We start from the raw sequence: 27,806 nt of genomic DNA on the forward strand, positions 1-27,806 counted from the left end.
TGAGTCTTTGTGCTCTTCACATGCATGGCCAGTGATCCCATTACTTCCATGGAAACAATAAAGGGTTATGAGAAGGCGTCCGCGGTAACCCAGTCTCCCTGGTAAAATGAATGTCTGTTGCTTACATCGTCTAATAATGGGTTATATTTGTAAGCTGCCTTTTCACGCCACTGCACATTGTCGCCTAAGTGAGAGTGACTCACCTTATTCCCTGATTTGGAGCTGCATTGTGGGAACCGTCTCGGTGCTGGAGTAAGTTCAAAGTCTTAAGAGTCGGCATGGGATGATGAACATGCACTACATATATCAGCGCATGTGTCCATGGCATCGTGATGTGTTGTACTCTGCCTTATTTACCTTATTGACTGCCTCTGCATGTATTTATTCATTCATTTGACCACATTAGTTTCTCCTATACATGGAGTCTTTGGGTTGGGTGCCTCCAACTGTCTTCGTCATTTTAAACTACACAGCAGGTGTTGCCAGTGGCGTATCTTTATGTGTACGTTGTCAAACATCCACACTGGCATAAAGCACTAATTGAATCCAGGGGTCATTTAAGAGTATCAGGCCATTTCAACAATTTATGCATTAAACATCACTTCCTAACCAGCCAAGCGGTGAAATGCACAATCATGGTTTGCTGACTCTAAAGAACAACAAAATAAACAACGTAATTTGCCTGAAAAACTTGAGGGATGGCATATTTTTACATATAATAAACATTACAGTGTTATGTTGAGGAGGTTAAATTGAAGGTGAAGCTCATTTTGAAAGGCAATAACTCCTGCACCATAAACTCAATCAACCTTGGAACTTGCAGCAACAGATAGCTTGAAGCAAAACTTACAAATTACTCCGATGGATACGGATCAGCGTAATCAGTGTAATGGATAAACTATAATTAAATGTCAGAATTGTAAACTCAAACGCCACCAGTGCAGTTCTGATGAAACTGAAAGATTTTTGGTTTGATGACTGTTGCTGCTCTGTTGCAGTGGTTTAAACACTAACTAAGCTGACGATCAAAGGTTAATTTCTAATCCTATGAAAGGCCATAGGTGCTGCAGCACGACGGGATGATCTCGTTAACTGACTGGGCCCTATAGGCGCCGAATCACGATTTCACTCTACTTTGATTGGCAGGAGAACCACTGTCGCAGGATTAAGATCCTGGGGGATTGTTATTACTGTGTGTCTGGACTGACCCAACCCAAGACTGACCACGCCCACTGCTGCGTAGAGATGGGACTGGACATGATTGACACCATAACGTGAGTGTTATGCAACTTTTGGTATTATTTCATTAGTGTCAACATCATCATCTGTCCATACATTCAGTAGAATATGCTGCCACGCCGCAACCTTCCCTTTAATCTTTATTTTATTCTAAATACCTTGTTGACCGAGTACATGTTGAGAGATTTCCTTCAAGCAGGGCGAACTGCGGCCTGATTAGCCATGTGTGCTGTGAGTGAATTCTAACACTGAACACTCGAGCGAGCAGAACCACAGTTGGCGGGGAGAAAAGGCTGTAGGAGAAAGAAAATAAGCTATTTTACTGAGCTTGAAAGAGCTTGTTTTCCCCACCTTTCCTACAGAAAGTGAGAAGTTGAGATGCAGCAGCAGATTAAATGAGATACTTTCATGACTTGACTGGAAGACTGCTAATTAAGATTAGGCTTTTTGCTCAACACTGATTAAATGGATATGCTCAACTTAGCAGTCTGTTTTGTTCTTTAGTCTATTTTGGTATGTGAGAGCAATGGAGGGCATTTTTGAACACTGCTTGTTCTTGACAGATTTCAATACAGTATTTACACAGAGTGCTTACAGTTACAGATTGTAAATTATTCTCAATTTAGGATGTGCGTGATGCCTTTATCTGACCTCAGCTATTATATGTAAAGATTACTTTTCAATATTTTGCACAAATTGCAGCTCTTGAAAGACAATATTCTCATTTTGACAGACATATTTATTATTAGTATATGTATAAGTCTTATTCAATAACTGTGTTAATGTCACATTGTGTTTAATTTCTATGCTCCTCCCTAATTATATATGTACCATAGATACGGATACAGATTTAATCTTACAACCTCACTCCAACCCTGCATGTGCTCTGCCCCTGCAGGTCAGTAGCCGAGGCCACAGAAGTCAACCTAAACATGCGCGTGGGCTTGCACACAGGTCGGGTCCTGTGTGGAGTGCTGGGCCTCAGGAAATGGCAATATGATGTGTGGTCCAATGATGTGACCCTAGCCAATGTGATGGAGGCTGGAGGACTACCTGGGTCAGTAATGGACACTTTACATGGGCCTCTACAGCTATGGACATCAGTTTTCTTTTACTGTTCTATTTTGGTGCTCTGGAAAAAGTATCTTGACTGACAAGATCACCCAGATTTGACTCTTGAAGTGTAATTGTACAGTGAGGTGTGCATATTTCTGATATTGCCCTGTACTTCTTTTCAAATAAGAGTCTGCAGTAATGCTTGTGCTTTAAGAATAATGGTTATAGTTTTAAGACAAATCAGGAAAAAGGCACACTGTCAAGGAAACAAGTGCACTAACCTCAAGCATGTGTACATAAGAGTATAATTAAAAGACTTGAGCATAAGCAAAATGACCTTTGTGCAGCATTTTAAAGGAAGTTTCATCTTCACAAAATGCCTGCAGGAGCATGTCTCCTGTAACATCCTCCTGCAGACGACCTACTCAGAACTGTTTGTGCCAAATGCACCTAATTTCTGCAGCTTGCGGTGGCTGCGAGACTGCTCGATAATGTTGTGTATTATCCTGTCCTGCCTGTCCTTGTGTTCCACAGTAAAGTCCACATCACCAGATCTACGCTGGAGTGCCTAAATGGAGATTATGAGGTGGAGCCTGGAAACGGACACGAAAGGAACGCCTTCCTCCAAAAACATGAAATTGAAACCTTCTTTATAGTGCCATCTCACCGACGGAAGGTATCGTATTGTAATTCTGTGCTGAGGAATCTGTATTCAAAATACTACACATTTCTATGAGCCTTTAGCAGAGGAGAATGATGACAGCATCACTTGTGTCTTCAGATTACACTTCCTATCAGACGCTGGCCTTAGCTGAACCTTTTATTACCTAGACAGTGTACTGTACACATTAGCAAAGCTTCTGCAGGTCGTATGCTAATCCATATTAACCTCGTCTACTGCACGTGGTAAGTCAGAGTAGGCTAGCTTGAAAAAGCAGGCTTATCTTGAACAGTCTTTATTTCTATGCCAAGATCTGCACTCAACCCATCCTTCAAACAGAAAAGCGGTGTTGACTCGAAGCATCCAGCATCACATGATGAAGCTCTCGCATATTTGTTGTTGAGCTGATTTCACTTCCAGCCTGTAATGGATTGGACTGGGGCTATAAAGAAGAAGAAAACAGCCAGCGGCGTCTATCATCTCAAATCTGCACATTTTCCTCCAAACTTACAGAGATATGTGTGTGTCAGTGCATACACATTAACACGCGCATCTCCAACAGATGTGCCACAAGCAGCTGGAGAGGGAATTTCAGTCTTGTCTCTGTATTACTCCATCAGGCCTCCTCTCCTCTCCTCTCCTCTCCTCTCCTCTCCTCTCCTCTCCCTCATCATTTCTTGCAGCAGGTTCCACGTTATGCAAGATAAGGCTTGCACATAGGTTACATGGATCCTTATATGAACCTGTAACATCTCAGTTGCGTGTATTTTTCTTTGATATGCGGGAGACTTCGCTAATCCTCTTAATATAGCTGATGGTTAGACTTCATCGGAGGCATGGCTCAGAGAAAAATGTGGCCTAGCTGAGCTGTATATTTTACTTGTTTAGCTATTGTGCCGTTAATCACTCCTCCTTAGGGACACATTTCCAACTTTGTGTATCGAACGAAGCACGAGTTTCTTGCTACAAATGACAGATATTTCCTCAGCGTCTCTAACGTATGCTTAATCTTTATCGCTGTCTCTAAAATAGCTTTGTGAGAGAGAGAAATGAGGGCAGCAAAGTCCTAAAACTAATAAAATCACCTAAGGGATTGACCTTATTTAAACCACCTTCTAGTTAAATTCCTGAGCCTGATGATAATGATTGCATGCGTGTGTGTGCATGAGCGTGTGTGCACGTGCATACTGTCCAGTGCCTGTGCATGATTTATAGGCCCTTACATAATATATATCACTGTGTGGGTTATCATGACTAAATCCTTGTTCCCGTTTCTTATCTGGTGACAGATATTCCCAGGATTGATTCTTTCGGATATAAAGCCCGCCAAAAAGATGAAGTTCAAAACTGTGTGCTACTTACTAGTGCAGCTTATGCACTGCAGGAAGATGTTCAAGGCTGAGATTCCCTTCTCCAATGTCATGAACTGCGAGGACGGTGATAAGGTATAAACTCTCAGTGTCTGTGTTGACGTTTCTGTGTTTGTTCGTGCTGTGATTTACTGAAATAGAGACAGAGATCTAGAGTCTGAATGTCTAGAGTTTGCTGCAATAGTGAAAAATGTTAGGTAAATGCTTGTTTGTGGCCTGATTTCTCTATTTAAGACCACAATTCTTTACTGTCTTTATGGCTTTGTTTTAGCATTACAGTGTAAGTATAAGACATCTTCAGCAACAGTATTTTTCAGGCATATGCTTTCTGTAGAAATATGTAGAAATTAAGAGGCATTTTAAACTAATCTTCTTTATATTAAACTTGGGTGTCTTGTAAAAAAGACACTTCAGGTCATACATTTCAATGTCCTGAACATCTGGACTTGGCAGATCCACAATGCAAATTTGTATGGGCTTAAGAGTTGAGCTGTGGATCATCCAGTGGGTCATGGACAAACATTAGAGAAGCAACAGTGAGTGATCGTGGATTCCTTCATGGTTTAGTGGCTTTCTTAATGTGAAATCTTGGACACACAGGAAGACATTAGCATGTGCAACGGATGCTCCCGTATCCATGTTGCTTTGTCAGCTCATTGAACATTGCACTCATGCAGAGATATTTGCACTGCAGCCAGTGTCGAGTCCAATAGTGCTGTTTGATCATTCCCAAGAAGTCATCCAGTAACGTTTCCCTTCGACGGATGCAGACTCTGAATTATGTCTGAAACAATTGAAAGATCAGTCCAAAATGAATCACTAGATATTTTGATAATCAGTTAATCATTCAAGTAATTTTTTTAGCAATCATGCCACGCAGTCACCCTCTCAGTTGTGAACATTGGCTACTTATTCCTTGTCTTAAGTTATAATGAACTGCATACTTTTGGGCCGTCAGCTGGGTAAAACAAGCAGTTTGGTGGTGTCACCTTGTGCTTTAGGAGATTGTGGCATTCGCTATTTTCTGACATCTTATAGATCGAATGATTAATCGAGAATATAATTAGCAGATTACTCGTAATGAAACGAATCATTAGTTTTAGCCCTGCTATGAATCACAAACTCTCTGACAGTTGACTCTGTTAGTGACATTGAGGTTACTGGTTGGAAATTATGACACCCAAAATTCCACTTCATCGATGTCACTATCCAAGTTTATACATCTTTCCATGCTTGCACTTAATGCTTCAGTAATTTTTTGTTATATAAGAGAATGTTTGACTGTGTGCAACTGAATAGCTGAGGTAGCAAACTACAGTTTAGGAGAAAATAATTCAGGATTGCAGGTTATTCAAAGCTGCATTCAGAAACTTATTGTTGCAACTGTACATCTTAGTCAGAAAATAGATATATGGCTTTCACAGGATGTGTTCTTTATTGTAAGAGGAAAGGGAGTGAGGCTATAATGACCTCAGCATGTTGCTCCTGTCGGGCACAACGCAGCATTTCCCCCACATATACAACCAGTGACACTGGCAATCTGGCCAAATGTCAAAGCGCTTACTTGACCTTGTGTGTCTGAAGAGAAATCCTGTGACCTGGCAGCTGTACAGTTCTTACACCAGCTGTTTTAATCCAGATTTTCAGGTGTGTGTGTGTGTGTGTGTGTGTATTTGTGTCTGTCTGTCTGTCTGTCTGTCTGTCTGTCTGTCTGTCTGTCTGTCTGTCTGTCTGTCTGTCTGTCTGTCTGTCTGTCTGTCTGTCTGTCTGTCTGTGTGTATCCTTTGTATTTTTCTTCTGGTCTGGACAAACAGCCGATCACATCATCAAATGTAGGCACTCACTTCCCCCAGAAATGGTCCCCATAAGGTTAATGATTCATTTTATGGTTAAGACTGAGATCGGGCTGGTAAGGCATGCAGCAGTTATGGTCACAAGCATCAGGTCATTAATTATGTCCAAACATCGTCTTCACAAGCATAGCATCTCTGTGTAGCACACCCAATATGTCATAAGTTTGCAAGATGTAAAGCATTTAATATAAAAGTTTGACAACTTCCCACTTTTATAATCCAGTGAATCCAGTAGATCTTGGCCCCACACTACACAACGTCTCCTCTTGAATCTTTATTACCAGTAATGGTGACACCCTCAGCTCATAGACAAAAGGCAGAATAGCATAAAACAGACAAATGAAAAAGGAAAAAGTGGTGATAAGTGAAGTCATACATGCACCTTCTGCTGAATGGTGATTTCATATTCAGACCACACACACTTGAATTGTGTGCAATGACATATGCATTCAAGGCACGGAGGGGAGTGATGTGAGGGACAAGGGATGAATGAATAGGAGTTTTGGTGCAGCAGACATGGCTGCATGATGTGTCCTGTGCTACACTGAGCACAGTATGGAACATAAGGAGAAGTCAGCATCTGCAGGTCACAGTTCTACCGCCTCATAAATAACAAAAGAAGAGCATGAGGGAGGCACAGATAAATAAGGGAATGAAATGGGGGAAGAGAAAGAAGAAAGGCTGGATGGAAGGAGGGAAGGATAAACAGAAACAGGAGACCCAGTGAGGAAGATTAAGCAAGGATGTGAAGAAGGATGTAAGGATGAATAGACTGGAGAAGGGGAGATAAGAAGGAAGTACAGAAAAATAGACAAAACTAAGCAAGAAAAAAGGTGGAACAGACAGACATGGAAGGGAAGACGGAGGTGAGGAAGACTATACAGAACCAGGGAAGGTAGAAAAGAAGCAAGAATATATGGAAGCAAAGGGGGGGAACTGAGAAATAATAGATGGAAACAAGGGAGGAAAAAAGAAGCAAAGAGTATATGAAAGCAATGAAATAAGTTAAGAGAAATATACGGAAGCAAGTAGAAGAAGAATAGACAGAGGGAGGGAAGGACAGGAAGAAGGACGAAAAAAAAGAAAACAAGGAAATAAAGGAAGTCCGTGAGCTGTACGCATTCATGTCATGTAATGATCTCATGAACACTCTTGCTCACTCTTTGCTCCCCTACTGTGCCACTGAGTTACACAATCCATCCAGCATGTTCATGTACACACACCTACAACCACACACACACACACACACACACACACACACACACACACACACACACACACACACACACACACACACACACGAACATCCACTCTGCCATGTTAACTATCTGGCTTTGCTCCAATACCCAATGTTTTGCAAAGCTGCTCACTTTGGCTGCTGAAGACACTCAGACACAGCGGGGTGCATTCAGTAATGAAGTTAAGTGTGAAGGCAATGTCCTAATTTGAAAGTATAATCCGCTGCCCGTGTTTATTGTTGACTCTTACTCACCCTTGTTCCTGATATGATAATACTCCAGTATTGCAGAGAATACAGGGCGCTTCATTGCAGCCATTTATCTCACTGTTGTTTTCCAAGTTCTGCATTTTCAGTGAAGATTTCTTTCTCTAATCCCACCAGCGGAGAGCTATGCGCACGGCTCCACAGAAGCTGAGGAACCGTACCAACACAAACCAGGCTAATCTGATCCAGAGCAGCCCCAGAACCCGGGTCAACCGCTACATCGGCCGGCTGATCGAGGCCCGCCAGACCGAGTCCGACACGGCAGACCTCAACTTCCTCACACTCATGTATAAGTGCTCTGAGCGCGAGCAGAGGGTGAGGCATACACGCTGTACCTGTGCAGTGAGCTGTTGTGGATGAAGCCTGTGAATGAATACTCACTCTTCTCTGCTCTCTGGCGTTACACAGTACCACCAGGTTCCTGATGAGTACTTCACCAGCGCAGTGGTCCTCTCTCTGATCCTAGCTGCCTTGTTTGGCCTTGTCTATCTTCTCATCATACCACAGTACGTACAGCTGTCCTTCTTCTTCTCTCTATTGCTGTTTCGCTGCATTTATCTCTTTCAGTCGCTTAACTAACCCTGCCGTCTTCCTCTCTCTCTTCTCTTTCCACTCAGGGGCACAGTGGTGCTAGTCCTTCTCGTCTTCTGCATCTGTTTCCTTGTAGCTTGTATCATGTACCTGCATATCACTAGAGTACAGGTAAATACAGCTGCTTTCTCATCCTCAGCCAACCTGAGCAGAGATCTTCCTTTTCATTTGTTTGTTATGCACATGTCATCTTCTACTACTGACAGACTAGTCCGACAAATCCAGCAAGTTTAACTTTTCCTCATTTTAATTTTTTTCTGTTATGATTCTTCTTTTTTTGCTGACTAAAGAGAAATATGTAAATGTGTTTTATAAAATCTTGTAATAATGATTCGGTATTCAGTGGCTTCATGATTACTTTTTAAGCCGCTCTGCTGTATTTAAAATCAGGTGGTTAGCTTAGTCATTTCAGCTTTTGTCATCCTCAAACCTCCTGACTGCGAGGGCTACACTTTGGGGGCTTTTTCCGTTCTTTACTCACTGACATAGAACAGTTCGTACAGCGACTAACACACTTTGTCCTACTGTAATGCCAAGCATTAACTCATATAGAATACGTACAATGTAAATGGTGTGTTTCATCACTTGATGTTGCTCCCACGATCTCCTTCGTCTGACTTTTCTTTGTTTTTGTCTCTCAGTGTTTTCCAGGGTGCCTGACCATTCAGATCCGCACTGCTCTCTGCATTCTCATAGTGCTCTTAATCTACGCTGTGGCCCAGGCCTGTGTGGTAAGTGGGAAATGCAAAAATGTCTTCCACACAGAAAAATGTTTTGAGATATAACTGCTTTAAAAAGCATATGCCTGGGTGCTTGACTGAAATGCTTTATTGTTGTTGTAGATACTGTAAAATTGAATAGTCCATCCTCTAATTTATTTGCGATGGACTGATATTAAAACAGCTTATACTCTCTGATATGCAATCCTGCTAAACTTTTTTTGGAAATGGGCAGACTGTTAGAGCAGGCTACCATGAAGCTTCTCTCTCTTTAAATAGCCCATCACCTTGATGCACATGTGTCTTCCTGTTCCTCTGTCAGGTGGGCTGCATGCCCTGGTTGTGGGGTAGTGCCAACACCAACAGCTCCATCGTCATCATTGATGTGGACAGCGGCGCCAACCACACCATGGCCGAGCTGCCTTGTGACGGTGCCCGCTACGCCTTCCTGTCCTGTGTGGTGGGCACACTCACCCTGGCACTTTTCCTGCGGGTCTCCTGGCTGCCAAAGATGGCGCTAATGCTCCTTCTGGGGGTGCTGTATGTCACCGTGCTGGAGCTCAGCGGCTTTCGCAAGACCGCAGGGTGAGGCTCACAGCGCAGCATGACCACAAAACACCACACAGACACACACGGTGATGCATGAACACTTCAGTTCGTCTGCACTTTTTATTTCTGTCATTTCCTGGAGTTGCATGAACACACATCCCTTTGGAGTTTGAAGTGAGAGTCCCCGATCTAGTTATGATTGCGTGTCATAAGAGTATCAGAGGCAAAGATTGGCTGTGAATGACTGTTTGTTTGATCCAGAGAAGGAACAGATAACCAGGAGTTAAGAAGAACATTTACAGTGCCGAGATGTATGTGTGTGGAGGAGTCTTTGCTTGTCTGCAGCCCACACACTCTTTCATTTACCACCCTTTGATGCAGCACATGTGCTCATTAGTTCCAAATCAGAAGGCTGAAAGGACAATGTGGGCTGGATGATGGGAGCCCGTTAGCTGTTTCAACCCAGCACCGAGGGGCCCGGCCAATTTTGTTGGAGCTCAAATCATAAATGCGCCCCTGAAAAGTGATTACGTGGAATTTGTTAAGCTTATTAGGATAAAAAATCTCTTTTGAACAACTCATTTTCTTTAAACGAAGTCACGCTTCAGTAAATAATATGATATTGTATGGTTTGAAATTTCAAGCATATTTAAGATCTTTCATTTACACATTTTCTTTTATCTCATGTTTTGTTTTTTAGAAATCTATTTTCATTATTTATTTAGGAAAACTTCACTCATGATTGCTCTCCACTCTGTGGGGGGTCCATCCAACCCTAATGTGTAGTTTTCTGTGTGGTCCAGTCCAGTGCTGACTTGTGTGTTGGTCTCTTCCACAGTGGGGGGTCCTTCCACATCCGGGGCTATGAGCCCATCCTGTCTCTGTTGCTCTTTGTCAGTGCCCTGGCCCTCCACTCCCGGCAACTTGACCTCAAACTACGTTTGGACTTCCTATGGGCTGTGCAGGTCAGGGAGTGTGTATGTGTGTGCTAATGTGGCCATACATGTGAAAGAGGCAGTATTCAGATCCTTTACTTCAGTAAACATACTAGTACCACGCTGTGAAAACACAAGTTAATGTCCTGCACCTAAAATATTACTGAAAAGGAAAATGTACTTAAAGTATTAAAGTAAAAGTACTTAATGCAGAAAGATTTTCCCTGCTACTGTTGCACTATTTTGTATTATATTATTAGGTTATTATTACACATGCATTAATGTAAAAGCAGCATTTTGCTGTTATAGTTGATTGAGGGGGAGCTGATTTTAAATTGTTAGAATTGCAAATAATAATTTTCTTCATCTTGGATTCATCTGCTGATTATTTGCTTTGTAAATTGTCGCCTTCAAACTCCTTATTTTTTACAGCCAACAGTCCAAACCGCAAAATTATTAAACATACATTACAAGTATATAAAACATACAACACATTTTCACTTATCTGAAGCTGGAAACATGAAGCGGTTTTGCATGAAAAATTAATTAAACGATCAGCAAAATTGTTGCAAATTAATTTTCTGTCAATCAACTAATTGATTAATGGACTGATCATTTAAAAAAATGAGGGTAAGATGCTTGTTTTGGCTTGGATTCACTGGACATCAAGAGGTTAAAAAGAAGGAACATTGTGCTTAGCAGGACTGAAGTGCTGAAGCTGAATTTTAAACAATTTAATCATTTAACAAGAAGCATTAGTGGTGCAATGTACCCATTAAAAATCCAACTGTAAGACACCTAGTCCACGTTATAAGGCTCAAAAGGGTTTTTACTGACCCCATGTGGTGAAAATGTGGAACAAGCTCCAGTCCTCACTGCTGTGTGTTCTGTGTGTGTGTGCTGCACTTACTGTCAGGCGGAAGAGGAAAGAGATGGCATGGAGAAAGTCAAGCTGGACAACAGGAGGATCCTCTTCAATCTCCTGCCAGCACACGTGGCTCAACACTTCCTAATGTCGAACCCCAGGAACATGGTGAGCCTCGCTAATAGGCAATCAGACAGACAGACAGACAAACAGGTAGATAAACAGACAGAAGAGAGAAAAATGATGGACGTCTTGAGATTTGTTTCTATTCTTTATTCTGTGGTCTTCCTTTTTGCATTAGGATCTCTACTATCAGTCCTACGCACAAGTTGGTGTCCTGTTTGCCTCCATCCCAAACTTCAATGATTTCTACATCGAGCTGGACGGCAACAACATGGGAGTGGAGTGCCTGAGACTGCTGAATGAGATCATCGCCGACTTTGACGAAGTGGGAACGGTCACTTGCTTATTTTAACTGTGAACACAGGCCTCTGGGAGCTTTTAACTGTGTTGCATTGTGTTTATTTGAATGTGTGTTTTGCAGCTCATGGATAAGGAGTGCTACAAAGACATCGAGAAAATCAAAACCATTGGCAGTACATACATGGCAGCTGTGGGCCTCGTCCCCACCATTGGTACCAAGGTGGCATGTCATTTTGTGTTCCCGTGTGTGTTTGCGCATTATAATGAAGACAATACGAACAATCATATCGTGCATGCATCCAAACTGCTCTGTTTCCTCTGCAGGCCAAAAAATCTGTTTACGACCACCTGAGCACAATCGCGGACTACGCCATTGAGATGTTTGACGTTTTGGATGAAATCAACTATCAGTCATACAATGAGTTTGTCTTGAGAGTGGGTACGTCTGCCCTTGTACTGAACAATTAATTCAGTCACAAAGAAAATCACAGTGTGACTATGAGAAACCTCAGTTCAGCATCGATTTGTGCTGACATTTCCTCATGTTTGCGCAGGTATTAATGTGGGTCCAGTGGTTGCAGGCGTGATTGGGGCACGGCGACCTCAGTATGACATCTGGGGCAACACGGTCAATGTGGCCAGCAGGATGGACAGCACTGGAGTACCGGGCAAGATACAGGTATCCAGTGCATGTTAAATCACAATATTTATCTAAAAGCGATTTAGCGATTTTTGATCAACAAGACACCTTTTGACTGTCTCCTCTTTGCTTTGCATCAATAGTTGCACTGCAGCTGAATTTGCAGCTTGTAGCTTTATAACAGAGGTGGGCAGCTGGATCATGAATCAGGACCTCAAGTTTAAAGTATTTTGATACAATAAAACTTATGAAGTTCATATGTTATCATATAATGATAAAGCAATAAAAATAAAAGCAATAAAATTGTGGCATTAAACATAGTTTGAGGCCCAGTAGCTATCCATAGAATATCAGGAAAATAGTTTTACTGCAAGTTCATCAGTTTTATTTTGATATTAGATTGAGCTTTGTGTTTTCTTACAGTCATTTTATCATAGGTGCATATATTTCCTTGTTTTTATGATAAAGGTGACTGAAGAGGTGTACCGCCTGCTAAATACCAACTATGACCTGGTGTGTCGTGGCAAAGTCAGCGTCAAAGGTAAAGGTGAGATGCTGACCTACTTCCTGGAGGGGAAGGTTCAGGGCGTGGGCACTGTGACCACTTCTTCAGTGGTGCGTTCCGCCAGCCTGGCGCGCCGGATCCACTCCTGTGGCAAGACCAGCGTGCCGACCAATCTGGGCAGCGTCTCCTCCACCGCCAGCCTGACTGCTTTTGCCAGCATGGGCAGCAACATGCAGATGAACACCGCCAACAGCAGCAACAGCCAAGCAACATGCCTGCCCTCCCCCTGCGTGCCCACAGTGGGTGAGGAGGACGAGGAGGATGTAGAGGTGACAGAGATTCAGATAGAGGCTGTGGCAGCTGTTGCAGACATAGCAGTGTAGGATGAAAGACGGCAAAGTTGAACTTGAATGAAACATGGAAAGAAAACCCTGGTTGGAGGCCTGAAGAAGACAGGGCTGTCCAGGTATTTCCTATAAATCCTGAGGTACTGGCACACCCCAGAGTATGCTCATTCAGGATACAAACATCCAGAGAAATGGCACGGTGATACGGACAATCACACTTGCTTTTAGGGATTTTTAACTGCTTGCCACTCTTGGAAGACAAACATGAAGTGAAGAAGAAAGAAACCCGGAATCCTCTTTTCTCTATTCCAGATGATTAGATTTGTGGTGTTGCTGGGTTCCCTCAGATCCAGGTATAATGTGCATCTTTGTTTCATATGTACGACATATTCCGCCTACAAGGAATATGTGCATTGATATCCAGAAAAGGACTGATCATGCTATTGCTTTTGCACTGTCTTTCTGATTATGCCAAGGATACATTGCATTATTTACAGTGTAAAACTGTGTTGTTTCTGTTTTTGGTGTATGTAAGCATGCATGTGTGTACTTGTGAGTGTGCGTATGCATGTGTGGTTAATTCTGAATTGTAATGAAACAGCACAAAATACTTTTTATACTCGGAGCTCACTGGATGAAATAAGCATCTTTTTGTTTTGTTTTTTTAGACATATTTACAGTCAATAGTGCATGACTTTTTAAGAGTTGACAGCCATAGTAACAGTCCTCCTGTTGAAAGAAAACCAAAGTATTGAGCTTTCCATGGAGCTTTAGTTTTACTGCTTCTATTGCCTCACCGCACATGAGAGAACATGTTGCAGTGGGTTCAACATATTTGGCGCACAGGACTTTGTCAGACAGCATCGGTAGACTTAAAAAGTGTCTTTTCGAGCACCGGGAGAGACAAAATAAGGGTTCCTCAATACCCACTTATATTGCCCTGATTCACAGTTTAATGTAATGTGGTATACATGCTGAATGGCACTGATGAGGCAGTCAAGGTGTGTACACTTGAAGAGCAGTTCTACTGAGATGGACGTGTCCTTCTATGGAAACTAGTGAATGCCAAAACGACGATCAACATCACAGGAAGGACCAGTACACCCTTATGCATGGTGCAAACATACATGTCCATTACAGCATTCATCCACACAGCAGACAGTACATGCAGTACATGAGCACACACAATAAGCACACAACTTCTGCAAATGCACAACTTAGTCCTTTAGCGTACGCCTTTCCAACGCTCCATTCACACTGACGGCAACTTTGATGCCATGTCTGTCATACTGTCGTATTTCAGACATGCTACATGTACTCCACCTTCTTTTCGCTCTATCTTTAAGCTACATTTTGAGTTTTCCTCAACAAATATGAGCTTTAGCACGTCTCTCAGATGCAGTCTCAGACATACGGGGCGCTTCAGATATCTTTCTAGCCTATATCTTCGTCAACGTAGAACTTTCACTTGATCTGCAAAAGTGTAAATACATCATGTTTCAAGTTTTTGCCTTATTCAATAAGCTTACAGTGATTGCAACCTGCCTTTTTAGATATATTCACTTTGATATGCAGATCATACTTTTTGTAAATAGCCAAAAGCTGTAAACTATGTTGTATCTTGTACAGTGTAAAGTTGGGTAATTGAATATTTTGTAATAAAGACAATATTGGTGTATAAAATATCAAATGAGTACGGCTATGAATGTCTAGAAGTGTTGCTGCTGAGACATAAAGCAAGTAGGTGTTTGGGATTGTGGTGCAGGGTGCAGACGAAGGTCTTCTTGTTGATTTTTAGGCATGAGCCATATGATAATTTTCAATCTGAAACACAATATTTGTCCCTCAAACCTCAAACATAGCATGCAGCACAGCAAACGATCAGTGGGTAACAAATATAACTTTTATGGGCAGTTTTCCTGTTAGTTCCACTCTGTAAAATTTCATTTCTCACACCTTAGTTTATGGCTCTTAAAATAACAGCTTTCACTCTGCACAGCAAAATATGGCTGACAGTGACACATTTATTATGCCAATCAGTGTCCTTCCACAGCCCGCAGCCAGATGAATGTTACTATGTCCCAAACACTGAGCGGCCGCCAAAATTGTTTTCCCAGCGTTGGGGTTCACTCAGTGCAGCAGTTAAGTCAACAAACGCCTGGCTTGCTTCACCATTTTCAGTATAGTACAGCCTAGGAAGCATTTTGCTTTTTCTAAATTCTGCTCAGTTATTCACAATTTGAGATGAATTATAATGATGTAGCCTGAAGGAGGTCTGCCTCTACGGAGAAAAAAAAACCTTAAAGAAAGTTCAGCTGCTGTTATTACCGGCATGGTCCAGTTCCCTGACTCCAGGCCGAAGTTGACATTAAGCAATAAAGGGAATCCAAGGTAAATGATGGGTCACAAACAACCCTCCCCCTGGTGTCATCAGGGCTAAAAGAGGTCATGATGAGTAAATTAGGTTGTGGCGTACATTAATGATTACATTTCATTCGGTTGCATTTCAGCAACCAAGAAAGGAGTAGAAATGAATGATCATGCAGGATCTGTAATTGTATAATAACTTGTAAGAAGCCTCACTGTCTGTAATTTTGAACTAATGTCCATCCTCATAGAATGTCTGCAAAGACTATTTATTTATTTATTTTTATACATATTTTAGCATCTCCATCCACATTTGTGAGTGTGCAGTGTGCTTCTTCATTGCCTTTTTATTTCCCTACACTTCTTTGCATGTTCAGTTAATGGGATACTGTGTCGGCAGCAGATAAACAAAAACAAACAAACAAACAAAAGGTTAAGATATCCTGAACTTTTCTAGAATGACAACAACACAGAGCAAGTTATGAAACTGTATTAGTACTCTCTGTGATGAGTAAACTGGAGTTGATGGAGTGTCCCATTAAAAAAATAGTTATACAAAATCTATTACAACACATTGATTTTACTATATTGAACCTTTGGCTCAGGTTATGTTGCTTTATTTTTCATTTTCACATAGCCTAGTCCACACATATATGGGTACTTCCCATAATAGATCTTTTTCATCCAACAAAATGCATTTCAGGTCACCAAAAACACAGCTTTTAGAAAACTTCTTCCAAGGTGAAGATGTTCAGAAATTCCTTCTGCAGTGTTGATGAGTAGACAGGGAAGGGAAGTGTGCACCGTTAACCTCCTTCGTTTAACTTACGTGAGGCGACATTTCGTACAATGAAAGCAAAAGAGCTAGGATGCTGAGTGGAAAAGAGTCCCAGTTCATGGTTTCCTAACTTTGGCTAACTTTGCCCAAGTCCACACGTTGGCGGATATTTCTTAAAACTGGGGTTTTTCCTCATCCAAAAAACTCAAGAACTGTTTTAAAAAAATTTCTGCCTATACGAAAGCACAAAACACAAATGAATTACTGTCAAGAGCATGCCAGTCAGAAGCCTGAGGTAGAAGTAGTCAGATTAGTAATTGTGTGACCGGGGCTTGTCCAAAGGCAGTGACGATGGCGGAGGAGTGTGTGCCGTGGGAGAGGTGGACTGTTTATCACATTATGTAGCATTTACGTGTAAACATGCAAAAAGTCCTGTTATCAAGGTTAGCAGCAGAACTACGTGGCCATGTCCTCCATTACACAAAATCATCTCATGTAAACAAATAGAGAGATAACAGCACACACTCTGACGTCACAAGCCGAAACTCTTGTCTGCTCCTCAACACTGCAAAAGGAATTTGCAGGAGCTTCGTAAAAGCTCTGGTTTCACTGACCTACAGCTGCTGCTGTGTGTGGACAAAAGGCCAAAATACATGAAAAAAAAATCTACATTTGACAAATATCAGCGTATGCGTGGACTAGGCCTTTATTTTTAGGTATAACTCCACTTCACTATCAGTCCACACATACAGTTTGATCCCTCTCTTCTTACAATGGGCAATAGCTTTTATCAGGCTGCTGATTGGTCGGGCTTTAGAGTTAAGGTTATATCGCCACCTGTGTGTCTGGCCTGCTCTTAACAACACTTCTTTTTTTTTTAGAAGTATATAGGGAAAAAGCCTATTTAAAAAAAACTACCTGCGAGGTGTGGACAAGCCCAAAAAAAAGGTCATTAATTTTCACCTGTCACCTGCCTGTAGTTAAGATTCCACACCTGATTTGAATAATCCACTAATGAAGACCTGAAACTGCAGGATTGCTCCATATCCACAAACCTCAGTCATCAAGCTAAATGGACATTCAGCAGCAAAATGTGAGTTTTAATGAGTTTTTTAGTGAGTTTTTTTGCTTTTTTGCACAGTTCAAAAATCCAACAAAATTCACCGTTAAAGGATTTCTAATATCCTCTTTGTTTGTAAAAAATAACAACAGAGGACAGATCTGGAGCCGATACAGGAGGAATCAGAGGAGGATGAAACTGAAGGAAGTAAAAGAGGAGAAGAGGAGGAGGAGGAGGACAGTTTTCAAATTCAAGACGGTGTGGAGACAGTGGAGATGATGGCAACAGACGATGATGATGCTCCTGCACTGAGGGTTATGAGACCAAGGCGACTGTGTCGTTCCCACAGCCAGGAGAGTTTTCCTCGAATGCGGCCTACCAGGCATCGCAAGGAGGAAATGAGTTATTTCTCTGTGTCAGATCGGAGCTCACGTGGAGTGGATTTAAGTGATGAAGGTACTACACCTAAACAGGTGAGGTTAGGAAACAAAAAGTGGTCCAGCAGTGGTGAGCTGAGAAGAAAGGTGAGTATTTTGGCGTGGTTTACATTAAAATTAAATATCTGGCAACACACAGCTTGAATGGAAAAAGAGGTGGCTCTCTGTTGTTCTAAGACCTCCACGATCAGACTGCAAAGACTCACACCACCTACACCGTCAGCGCAGGAGAAGACGAGCAGGAAAAGGCACAAGAAGGAGCCTCTGGATGTGAGTGTTTATTTGAAGTTTTCATTTTAACTTCTAAAAGTGCAGTCTCTGCTATAATGTTGTTTTTTTCATCAATGTCCTTTGAAGAAGGGTCTGTTTCCTGAGTGGGTGGTGAAGCTGATGAGAGGCATTGAAGAGGCAACCACTCACCAACTGCTGGTTGAGTAACACTCTTCACAGGCCTCAAGGTCAGCGCGGAGCACGTCGGGCACATCAACCGATGACCCCGCTCATCACGGTTAACATGCCATGATGAGGGCTGGCACTACTGAAGAGTAAAGTCCATGTGAAATGTGCAAGAAACTGTTTCTTTTTTATCATTATCAGTGAATAAACAAACATAAAAAAACAAAACAAAGTACAATAATAAAGCTGCGTGACGAAGGCATTTGTTCTACTAGAGATGTTTTTGTTGTACTTAATTTTTTGTGTATTTTGTATATTCTCTGCAAACACTCCCACACATAGTGGGTTGAGGTTTATTTAAGTTTAAAGGACATTTTGGAAAAGGTTATCTTTCAGATCGTTGACTGTTTGATTTGACTGCTATTTATTTAAATACGATTCATTTTCAGTTAGGTTTGAAATACTGGAGAGGTGAAAGTATTAAACCTTGGAAACACTTATGCAACACAGATCTGATACTGTTTGTCTCATGATACATGACTGTACATGTAACAGCAAAGAAAAAGGAGACCAAGGACATTTCTATATGCACATACTGTAAAGTAGCTCTTTTTGTGAGTAAGGCCTCATCCACACTGAATGTTTTCCATAAGGTGTAAGAAGTACTCAGATCCTTAAGTCAAAGATGATTACATAAGAAAATATATAAAAATATAATACATTACAAGTAAATGTCCCTTTTTTAAGCAAAGGCAGTAAAAGCAAAATGTACTTGTATCAAGTATTATGCAGAAAAATGACCCCTGTGAGCACTGTACTTTGTATATTACTGGATTTATTTTTTAATGATGCATTCACAGAAAGCAGCATATTTTAACTCTAATTTCCCTTATTTAAATTCAAAACCAATTATAACTTTAAATAACCATCAAATACGTACACGCCGCCCATCTTCTCATCATTTAAGTGTTTTTCATTGCACTGAAACTCTCACTGCCACCAGCATCCAGGACCCTGACTGACCATAAATGAAGAGTCACAGCTGAATATTCATCTCCACCATCTCATCAACATGAACATGCAGGAGTTTATGGGAAGTTATGCTGTCGTAAATAATAATAGAAAATACTTTGGTAAATAATCCTCATTACTTTTTTGGTCTTTCCTGGTTGAATCTTTGTAAGAACACACAGTCTGTAGTTCAGCACAAGACATTTAGAGATCAGCTCTCTATTCAAAAAACAAAAATGAAAAGTTCAGGGTCACAGAGTACACAGAAATGGTGGTGCTGGTGTGTACATCACACAGAGCAAATCCAGGTATGTGGCATTTGCCATACATATAGTTATGACAAATACTACACTAAAGAACCAAGCAATTACTACCAGCTTTCTTCAGACAAACATGTTGTGATTCTGGCAGAGCGATCCATAATGTTAGGGTTATGCAATGCTAAAGGGGAATGATCTTGTTTATCTGTCTGCCTGATAAGAGGAACCTTCACCAAAGACACGAAAGGGACAAATAGGGTTTTAGCGTGAAAACAGTGTCAAAGCAAAATCTGTCAGCATTACTTCACAAACTAAGTGTTGGTCAACACCACAGCTTTTACAGTACATTCACCAGGCATTATCTCATAGCCTGCAGCTCCTTAGATTATGTATTCCTTGTTGTTGGTTCATAATGGCTTTATTGGTTCATTTCTTCAAAAAGCGGCGTTCATGTGATTGTTGTCATGACCTCAAAGGTAAAGGCACAGATCAGTAATTTGGTCATCCGAAAACAGGGTTGTTTTGATGTACAATCACTTTATGTTCCAAAGTCAATGTTGACAACAGACCTTGTGAACCTGGATCTACGCACGTCAAACAGGGTCATCCACCGTTTACGGCAGCTTTTTTAAAAAAAATTTATATCTGTGGTCAGTGTCAATCATTAACACCTCTGGAGGCCAGATCTCTATATAAATACTGCAGGTTCAAAGAAATGAGTTTAAGGAAAAGTACAGTCGCACTGAGCAGTTTGCAGGCACAAGTCCAAAAGGAAAAACCTATTTATCTGAAGAGTGGAGATGCCCGGATTATACGAGAAGCTTATATTGGCAGCAGCAGTGTCCTTTCTGGCTGTCTGGGCCGCGGCGAGGGCGTCCCCAGTGGTGGGGCCGGAGCCCATCCGCTGCGTCCCCTGCACGCAGGAGAAACTGAACAGCTGTCCTGCCATCCCGGCAGACTGCCAGCAGGTGCTGAGGGAGCCTGGCTGTGGTTGCTGCATGGCCTGCGCTCTGCAGAGAGGAGCGTCCTGCGGGGTTCACACAGCCCACTGTGGCGAGGGTCTCCGCTGCACTCCCAGGCCTGGTGAGGCCAGGCCGCTCCACGCTCTGACCAGAGGACAGGGCGTCTGCACTGAAGATCTGGGCCAAGGTAGTCTCAGAGTTTCATAGTTGTCTATTTTCACTGTGAAAATTTGACCTCAAAGCAACACAGGAACCTGAAAATGTTCAAATTTTCTGATTAAAAACAGTATTCTCAAGTCATTGTTTTTGTTAAAACCTGTACAGAGGAAGCTGATGGAGTGACTGGCCATGGCTCCCTGCAATACCTTTTGGGTGTCAATGGCCCTGTTGACCCCCAAGACACTGCCGAGGGCCAGGAAAGTATCAAGGCCAAGCTCAACGCGATCCGCAACAAACTGGCACATGAGGTGAGGAAAAAACATCAATCTAATGAAGATGATTCAAAGTAGTTCACCTTCCTTCCACTGGAGGGAGCACTTGGTTTTGCAGACCTTTGGATTTTTGACAGAGATAACTTGTGCAGTATTTGTTTATATGCAGTTGTAGTTCTCACTGTTTGTCTTTTTTTCTGCACAGGGTCCCTGTCACATTGACCTGCATGCAGCGCTGGACATGATAACCACCTCACAGCAGAAACTGGGAGAGAAGTTCACAACTTTCTACCTCCCCAACTGTGACAAGCACGGCTTCTACAAGGCCAAGCAGGTGAGGCTTTTAGGGTTTCAGAAAATGAGATGAACTCCACCTGTTGGAAGAGATTCATCTGTAAACTAGTGGGTGATTTACTCATGCGGTTTCCCATCTCTGTTTCTCCTGCAGTGTGAGTCATCTTTGGTCGGGCCGCCCGCTCGCTGCTGGTGTGTCTCTTCCTGGAATGGGAAGAGGATCCCGGGATCGAGCGACCTGCTCAGTGACTCAGAGTGTCAGCAAGAAGTCACTCACTGAAGGATGGACTCTGTTATCACACACACACACACAGAGACATGCACAAACACACACAGACACAAACACAAACAAACGTGTCAGGAAATGGTGTAAATCAACTTGCAACCACCTCATGAACTGACTTCCTTTTACAAAAACACACTCATTCACATAAAATGCAACATCCTATTTCAGAGGAGGAAATTTCCTCTCATTTTATTTACATGATGTATGTATCAAGACTTATTTATTCAGTGCCTGTATATTCTTACTATCATTAACCATTTGTCATTTTTAGATTTTTTATATGTTTGCCTATTTTTTTGTAAATAGGGCAACACTGTATACATTTGTGTTTCTGACTAAATAACTCCATTGCTCAAAACCACAGGTCCACAGCTCTGCCAAAACCTCTTCAGGTTTTTTTTTTTTTTCTTTTTTTTTTAAATTCATTCAAAAATGGAGCTGGGCACGGCACGAAACAACACAGCCGCTCATTCATTCGACATGTTGACATTGTCTGAATGTATCTCCATTGGCGTTTCCTCAATGGGTATTGGGGGAAATACTTAAAGTGCCGCAAGTATGTGCATGGTGGCCAAGCACAAACATATCAGGACTCATCCAAGCCACTGTGAGGTTTGGGATGGGATGTTCTGCATTTGTCTACCTCTACTGGTCTCTGCGGGTCCACAGGTTTAGCAGAGGATTGCCGAGGGCTCGTCTCAGCTACATCTTTCTCACATTTGGGACTTTTGTCTTTTTTTTGACCTCTTCTTGCATATATTCACGTATTTATTATGATTCACTCGTGTGTTTATGCTTTTGCTTGGTGCTGACCTTTTGTGCAGTGAAGCAAATTATTTGTGAACGCTACTTGCAAGGAATGCTGCTCTTCCATTATTCGTTTTGTTGTACATATTCCTCTAATTCTGTGGATATGCATCTAATTAAAATGTTATTTCAACCTGATGGGCTCCTGATTGCATGTGTTTTTCCACAGTTTCGCACACACTCAAGGCAAGAAAGGGCAAGATGAAGAGGAAATAAAATTAAAATGCAATACCTGGATAATTTTATACTGCCTTTATTAAGTAAAAATAGACCTCTGAGGGTTGCATTGTACATGCAAACAGCGTATTTACTCAAACCAAGGCAAGTGATGAACATTATCACCGGCTACACAGAGATCAGAGATAACGGTCTGTGGCCTTTATCCCGAAAATTCAGCTTATGCAAAGTGACAACAAAACAGTAACAACCACAGCACAGATGAAAGGAAATGTCTCTCTTTCTGTGGCTTGAGATCAAGCATAAAAAAACTTAAAACGCACTGTAGTGTTTGAGCTGCACAGTCCAGCATTCCAGCTCCCCGAGGGGCAGGAAGCAACCGGAAAAACGGAATTCATAGGAACAGGAATTCATAGTAAGGCACCACATGCTTACTCTGAAAGACATTGGCTATTCATACATACAGTACATACATTTTATGGTTGTGGTGACCACACACAATGTCTTTATAACAAATCACGAGCATACAAACTACGATTACACATCACAAGCATGTACACATGTGCAATGCCACTTAGTTGTGCGTAAATGAAGAGCGCTCTCATCAATGTTTGTGACAAGTACAGAATGTCTTAGAATCAGAATAAGGCTTCTGAGGTCAATTCTTGACGTGTCCTCCTCTCAAAAGTTGCCCTGCATGGGTCAGAGACAAACAGCTTATGAAGAATCCGTCCATCGACACGGAGGCTTTTTTTTTCCTCCCGGTACCTCTTCCTCTGCTCCCTTTGCCTCAGAAAAGGTCCCACAGGCAACAGATAGAAATAGCAAACATCCATATATCGGCTGAGCCATCTCTTGACCTCTCTCCCAATATCCTCAGTGTCTCCATTTGTTTACAATTCTTCTTGCGCTCACTCCCACCCTCCCTCCCTCTGTCCTGCTCTGCTCCTATTGGCTCTCGGAGTTGTAGTACTGGGCGTCTCCTCGCTCCTTTCCATCAAAACCTGGCAAAGGCTGCCCGTATTTGTCCACACACCAACAGAAGCCTCGCTTTCTGCCTTTGGATGGACGGCACTGAAAATGAAGGAAGGGACAAGGTGAAGGGAGGGAAGAGAAATACGGGGCGGGGGGGGGGGGGGGGAGCAGCTAAATGTGCAAATCCAGATGAATATGCAGCATTATGGGTAACAAGCCACTTTACTCAATGAAGTAGAACAGCGATCGTTAAGAGGCATTAATGGTCAGACTGTGCTGAGTCGACGCAGCCTTGGTTATCCAACACGCTGTGGTATTTTGAGCTGCTTTTATGGTCTACCTCCTGTTACACACACATATAGAGACCTTTAAGGTAAACAGAAACCTGGTAAAATATTTGCTTAGTCCCGTTTGTGAACAACTGAGAACCAAGATCTATTTTCAGAAGCTGGTGGCCAGTACGAATCATCTGTTGCTGATTATACCCCACAGCTCCAAATTATGGGTACTACAAATGACTTACAGAGTCTGTGGAGCTACCCAAGGGCTGTTATTTTACTGCCAATTTTACTAAAGGTCAACCTCCACTCTAGTAAAACATGCAGCCATTCATTTCAAGAGCTAAAGCAACTATGCTGCTGCTCCACAGAGGAGACAGAGCTGATCAGGAAGGAAGCCATCCTTATTTATTTCAATATTTCTGTGGAGTTTGACTGGGAGGCTGATCCGAGCTGAACTGGGACTCTCTCGTTGTCAGACCACTGTTGCATAGGAGGTATAGCAGGAGGTGATGTGTTCAATTTAGCTGCAATTCAAAAGTAGGAGAGTAATTCAGTAATCAAAATTGTAAGCACAGTTTCCTGAAAAAAGTGCTTCTGCTTCCAGCACTAAATGCGTCCAGGTAGTTTTTCTCCGTAGAGACATTTACTGTTATTAAGAGCTGTAATAAGACATGTTTTTGCTCAAAATCATGCAAACATCCAAATTAAACTGGCCAACGTGAAATGTCTGCCACTCCTTCAGCACCTCGGGGCTCAGCGTGGTACACTAGGTCCATTCTACATAAACAGAGACAATGAGCCTGGCGCTGTGAGGCTGGTTATGAGACGATTGCAGGTCAAGGAGAACACTTCCATTAAGCAGGAGGGACCACTGTGTTACAAGAAAAGCTGCCTCACTGATGCAGTGGCCCAGGAGCCCTAAGTGCCTCCATATGAATGCATCAGAACCACTCATTTATTACAACCCGATCGTGGGTGAACCATGTGAGCGTGGGGATGGCTGCAGCTCTATTTCTGTGCATGCCTCTCAAAAGTCCAGCAATTATGAGGGGAGCGCATCGGGTGCCGGTGGCCACCTTGACGTCTGTCTCCCTGGGAGGGTTCCTGTTAAACGGCCATCGTCCCAGCCGTCAACCCCGCTGGGGTTTGGCCCCTGCGGTTCCTGTCTCCAGAGGCAGCGGCTAGGGTCTACCTCACTGGTGTGGTGGTGCAATGATGAGGCTCTAATAACTACCGATGAATACAGGAGGACAGCTACAAATCTGTAATTGGGCTGCAGGAGACCTAAAGTTTGAGTCACTCGACTTCAGCATTGAATCTTTATTAATGCAGCATGTAGAAAAGGAAATGTGGGTTTCCTTTTTGCAGCCTTTCAAAGTTGTAAACAAGTTTTTTATCAAGTAGATGTTTAAATAAGGTGCAGCTTCTCATGAAACTGATGGATAAATCTATGTTTTTAGCATATAGTTAGTATCAAATGTTTGTTTTTTTTACCTGCTTTTTCTTATAGAAGCCCTTCTTGTCACAGTTTGGTATGCGGAAACCTCTGGGGTTGAGAATGTCTGTAATCTTGAGGCTGCTGAGAATGCTCTCAATCTCTCTCCGACAGGGACCCTACAGATGAGGGAACACATAAGCAGTTACTTTCTCCAATACTTCAACATCTCCAGCTCAAACTTGTAGAAATCTGAGAGTGCAGCTGATGTCGTTAGCGTGTGCTCATTTCGCTGGGTGATTTTGACATGAAGTCGTGCTTTTGTTTTGTTTTTTAAGATAAAGACGTTAACAAAGCTGCATCACACACCGCTCTGCTGTAATACCTAAACAATGGTGGCTGCAAAATGAAAGAGGTGATGGATGAGAAATTAATTCATCTCACCGACTTGTAGCAGCTTAACAGTTTGCCAAAGCTGCTTAGAACTCTTACACTTTACACAAAGGATGGGGGATAAAGTGAATTCAAAAAGCTCAAAGAAGGAGCCAAAAGGCTTGTCCTCAAGTCCAAGTACTCCAGTCACTAATCAAAGCAGCCAGTCAGAGCCCATTACTAGTGTGTGCTCACTTCTCTGGCCAAAGAGGAGATCAAAATAGCAGCAGGGCTTCCCAACAGGCACTCACATAGGCCAATCCATCATTCATTGGCTCCCAGTACACCCGGCACGCGGACGCCTTGTGGCCAAACAACCGCCTGACCCAGGTCAGCCGCAGGGCCATCGTACCCGCTCACTGCTATGCCATTCTACTGCTCACGCTGCCTGCCAACCATCAGCACCGCTACCCAAAACATTTCATCACCCGCAGGGGGAGAAAAACACCAAAACACAGAGGAAGAGGAGAAAAACATTCCTCCAGTATGCTCTGAAGACAGAAAAATATTGGTTGTGGTACTTACATACTCAGGCTCCTGTTTGGTCTCCAGAGAGAAGTTTTGTTGGTCTGTGATGAGTGGTCCCGGCAGCTCTTCCATTTTAAAGCTCTGGGTTCGCTTCTGCTGCTCCCGTCTGAGGACGTCTGACTTGGCAGAGGGGAAGAAGGGGTGAAGCGGAGGTCTCAGGGGCCCCGCGGGTCTGTGGGTGCTGTACGAGATCTGAGGGCCTGAACCGGTGGAATTCCTCTCCTCGTCCTGAGTCTCAATAGTCTCTGCTAAAGTTTGAGAACGACACGCTTTTTTTCACATAACAGCACATAAGGATATACAATCTTCCATTTTAGGAAGCATCTTAATGCTGATTCAGACATACTGATTTGATTTTAGGAAAATGGATGTCACTTTGAGTGATCCATTTTTCAGAAGCAGTACTTGAGATGATGTGTATCTTCAGATTTTGGCAGGAAATGAACAGAAATATGAAAGATGGCTGCCACCACTTGAACCACTTGATTCCACATGTGTTTCTAGCCTTAAACCTTCAATCCCTGAAGCTGAAGGTCAGACGGAACTCAAAATCATCCTGACCTGAAAATCAACATCTAGCCTTTGCTAATGGATTCGGGGAGGTTCAGGTCTTTGCACTGAGCTGCAGAAGGAAACATCTTCCTGATAGTGAGTTGCACCTCTCTTTTGCACCATCAGATTCTAGCTCCGATGCTTCAACCTGCCTCATCCTCCGCTCTCTCTTTCCATGAATGAAGAGAATCTGTTAACTAAAACCATCAGTAGTTGTTGCTTTCAGCTGGATTTCTACTCTAATTGCATGTCAAGGAATTAAAAGTTGATTATCAATTGCAAACTGACCGTACGTCATTATAGAAACATCTTCCCCAAAATGACAATTAATTCTGTAACTGTATCAGCACATCTGTCATCAAAAGCTCGTAGATCCAGTGAAGGTGATAAATAAACAGTATGAACAGTTGTTGCACATTAATATGCACGTACACGTTTGAATAGATCTTATACCTTCAACAGCGCTAAAGTATCTGGAGCGCGCACGGGACGCACAAGGCAAAGGTGCACGCATTTGCAAGACTTACCTGGCAGCTCATTAACCGGAGGTGTTGGTCTGGCGGGGGGTCGTTTATTAGTAGCGTTTGCACAGATCCCCCGTCCCTCCAGCAGAGCCTGCAGAGGTTTCGTCTCACCGGGCTGATGCTGACAAGTCAGTCCGGAGCCACATCTCCCGGTGTACACGCCGCACGGCTGGCCGAAGCTCAGCGCGCAAGTCATGCAACAGCCGCAGCCCGGTTCGCGGACTTTCTCGGCGCAGTCTTTAGGTAAAGGTTTGCACAAAAGCCGCGCTCCAACATCACATGGCTCGCATTTGATAACCGGTCCGACCGCACTTGACCTCCGGGTGAACGATGCCAGCACAAAAGTCATGCAAAGTGCGCGAAAACAGGAATCCATTGTGGCGTCTGAGCGCGTATGTGTGGTGTCGAAGTGAGGAAGTGCAGTGTCCCACTGTGGTGACTATTCACTGGGCAGCTTCCCTCTCATTCACATAAAGCCACCGGACAAAACATCTCAATATATAGACCCCAGTGACTGTAGTCACACCCCCGAATAGCTTGCGGTCTACTGATGAAT

General features: G+C 42.7%; 3 protein-coding genes across 4 annotated transcripts in view; 2 read left to right on the forward strand and 1 right to left on the reverse strand.

Moving 5' to 3' along the window:
• The window catches only part of LOC139339514 (adenylate cyclase type 1-like), a 34,645-nt gene extending 19,701 nt beyond the window's left edge, over window positions 1–14,944 (forward strand). Inside the window, exons 5-20 of one of the 2 annotated variants that reach the window (XM_070975175.1) lie at window positions 1,147–1,274; window positions 2,138–2,296; window positions 2,830–2,971; window positions 4,246–4,401; window positions 7,801–7,998; window positions 8,092–8,189; window positions 8,301–8,385; window positions 8,916–9,005; window positions 9,316–9,578; window positions 10,381–10,507; window positions 11,394–11,555; window positions 11,644–11,790; window positions 11,887–11,985; window positions 12,090–12,204; window positions 12,320–12,444; window positions 12,874–14,944. In XM_070975175.1, the coding sequence (XP_070831276.1) occupies window positions 1,147–1,274; window positions 2,138–2,296; window positions 2,830–2,971; window positions 4,246–4,401; window positions 7,801–7,998; window positions 8,092–8,189; window positions 8,301–8,385; window positions 8,916–9,005; window positions 9,316–9,578; window positions 10,381–10,507; window positions 11,394–11,555; window positions 11,644–11,790; window positions 11,887–11,985; window positions 12,090–12,204; window positions 12,320–12,444; window positions 12,874–13,293 (2,514 nt within the window). In that variant the 3' untranslated portion in view covers window positions 13,294–14,944. The remainder of the gene's footprint in view (window positions 1–1,146; window positions 1,275–2,137; window positions 2,297–2,829; window positions 2,972–4,245; window positions 4,402–7,800; window positions 7,999–8,091; window positions 8,190–8,300; window positions 8,386–8,915; window positions 9,006–9,315; window positions 9,579–10,380; window positions 10,508–11,393; window positions 11,556–11,643; window positions 11,791–11,886; window positions 11,986–12,089; window positions 12,205–12,319; window positions 12,445–12,873) is intronic. The other variant, XM_070975177.1, reaches the window with a different exon arrangement.
• A 5,422-nt stretch (window positions 14,945–20,366) lies between these two features.
• LOC139339518 (insulin-like growth factor-binding protein 1) lies at window positions 20,367–21,533 on the forward strand. The gene is made up of 4 exons (XM_070975181.1): window positions 20,367–20,715; window positions 20,853–20,995; window positions 21,165–21,293; window positions 21,408–21,533. Exons 1-4 carry the CDS (start codon window positions 20,367–20,369, stop codon window positions 21,531–21,533), a joined length of 747 nt encoding a protein of 248 aa, XP_070831282.1.
• Window positions 21,534–23,471: 1,938 nt separating this feature from the next.
• Window positions 23,472–27,632, reverse strand: LOC139339078 (insulin-like growth factor-binding protein 3). The gene is made up of 4 exons (XM_070974527.1): window positions 27,254–27,632; window positions 26,172–26,422; window positions 25,274–25,393; window positions 23,472–23,597 (listed from the first exon to the last, which is right to left on the reverse strand). Exons 1-4 carry the CDS (start codon window positions 27,624–27,626, stop codon window positions 23,472–23,474), a joined length of 870 nt encoding a protein of 289 aa, XP_070830628.1. The 5' UTR covers window positions 27,627–27,632.
• Between the last annotated feature and the right edge of the window lie 174 nt (window positions 27,633–27,806).

The sequence above is a fragment of the Chaetodon trifascialis genome, chromosome 11 (assembly GCF_039877785.1).
Source record: "Chaetodon trifascialis isolate fChaTrf1 chromosome 11, fChaTrf1.hap1, whole genome shotgun sequence".
NCBI classification, from domain to species: Eukaryota; Metazoa; Chordata; class Actinopteri; order Chaetodontiformes; family Chaetodontidae; genus Chaetodon; species Chaetodon trifascialis.

Coding starts and splice junctions, on each gene's coding strand:
- LOC139339518 (XM_070975181.1), top strand. CDS start 20,367: ATGCCCGGATTATACGAGAAGCTTATATTGGCAGCAGCAGTGTCCTTT. Junction 20,716..20,852: donor CACTGAAGATCTGGGCCAAG/GTAGTCTCAGAG, acceptor AAACCTGTACAG/AGGAAGCTGATGGAGTGACT. Junction 21,294..21,407: donor GCTTCTACAAGGCCAAGCAG/GTGAGGCTTTTA, acceptor TTTCTCCTGCAG/TGTGAGTCATCTTTGGTCGG.
- LOC139339078 (XM_070974527.1), bottom strand. CDS start 27,626: ATGGATTCCTGTTTTCGCGCACTTTGCATGACTTTTGTGCTGGCATCG. Junction 26,423..27,253: donor TCCGGTTAATGAGCTGCCAG/GTAAGTCTTGCA, acceptor CTCAAACTTTAG/CAGAGACTATTGAGACTCAG. Junction 23,598..25,273: donor GCTTCTATAAGAAAAAGCAG/GTAAAAAAAACA, acceptor CTTCATTTTCAG/TGCCGTCCATCCAAAGGCAG.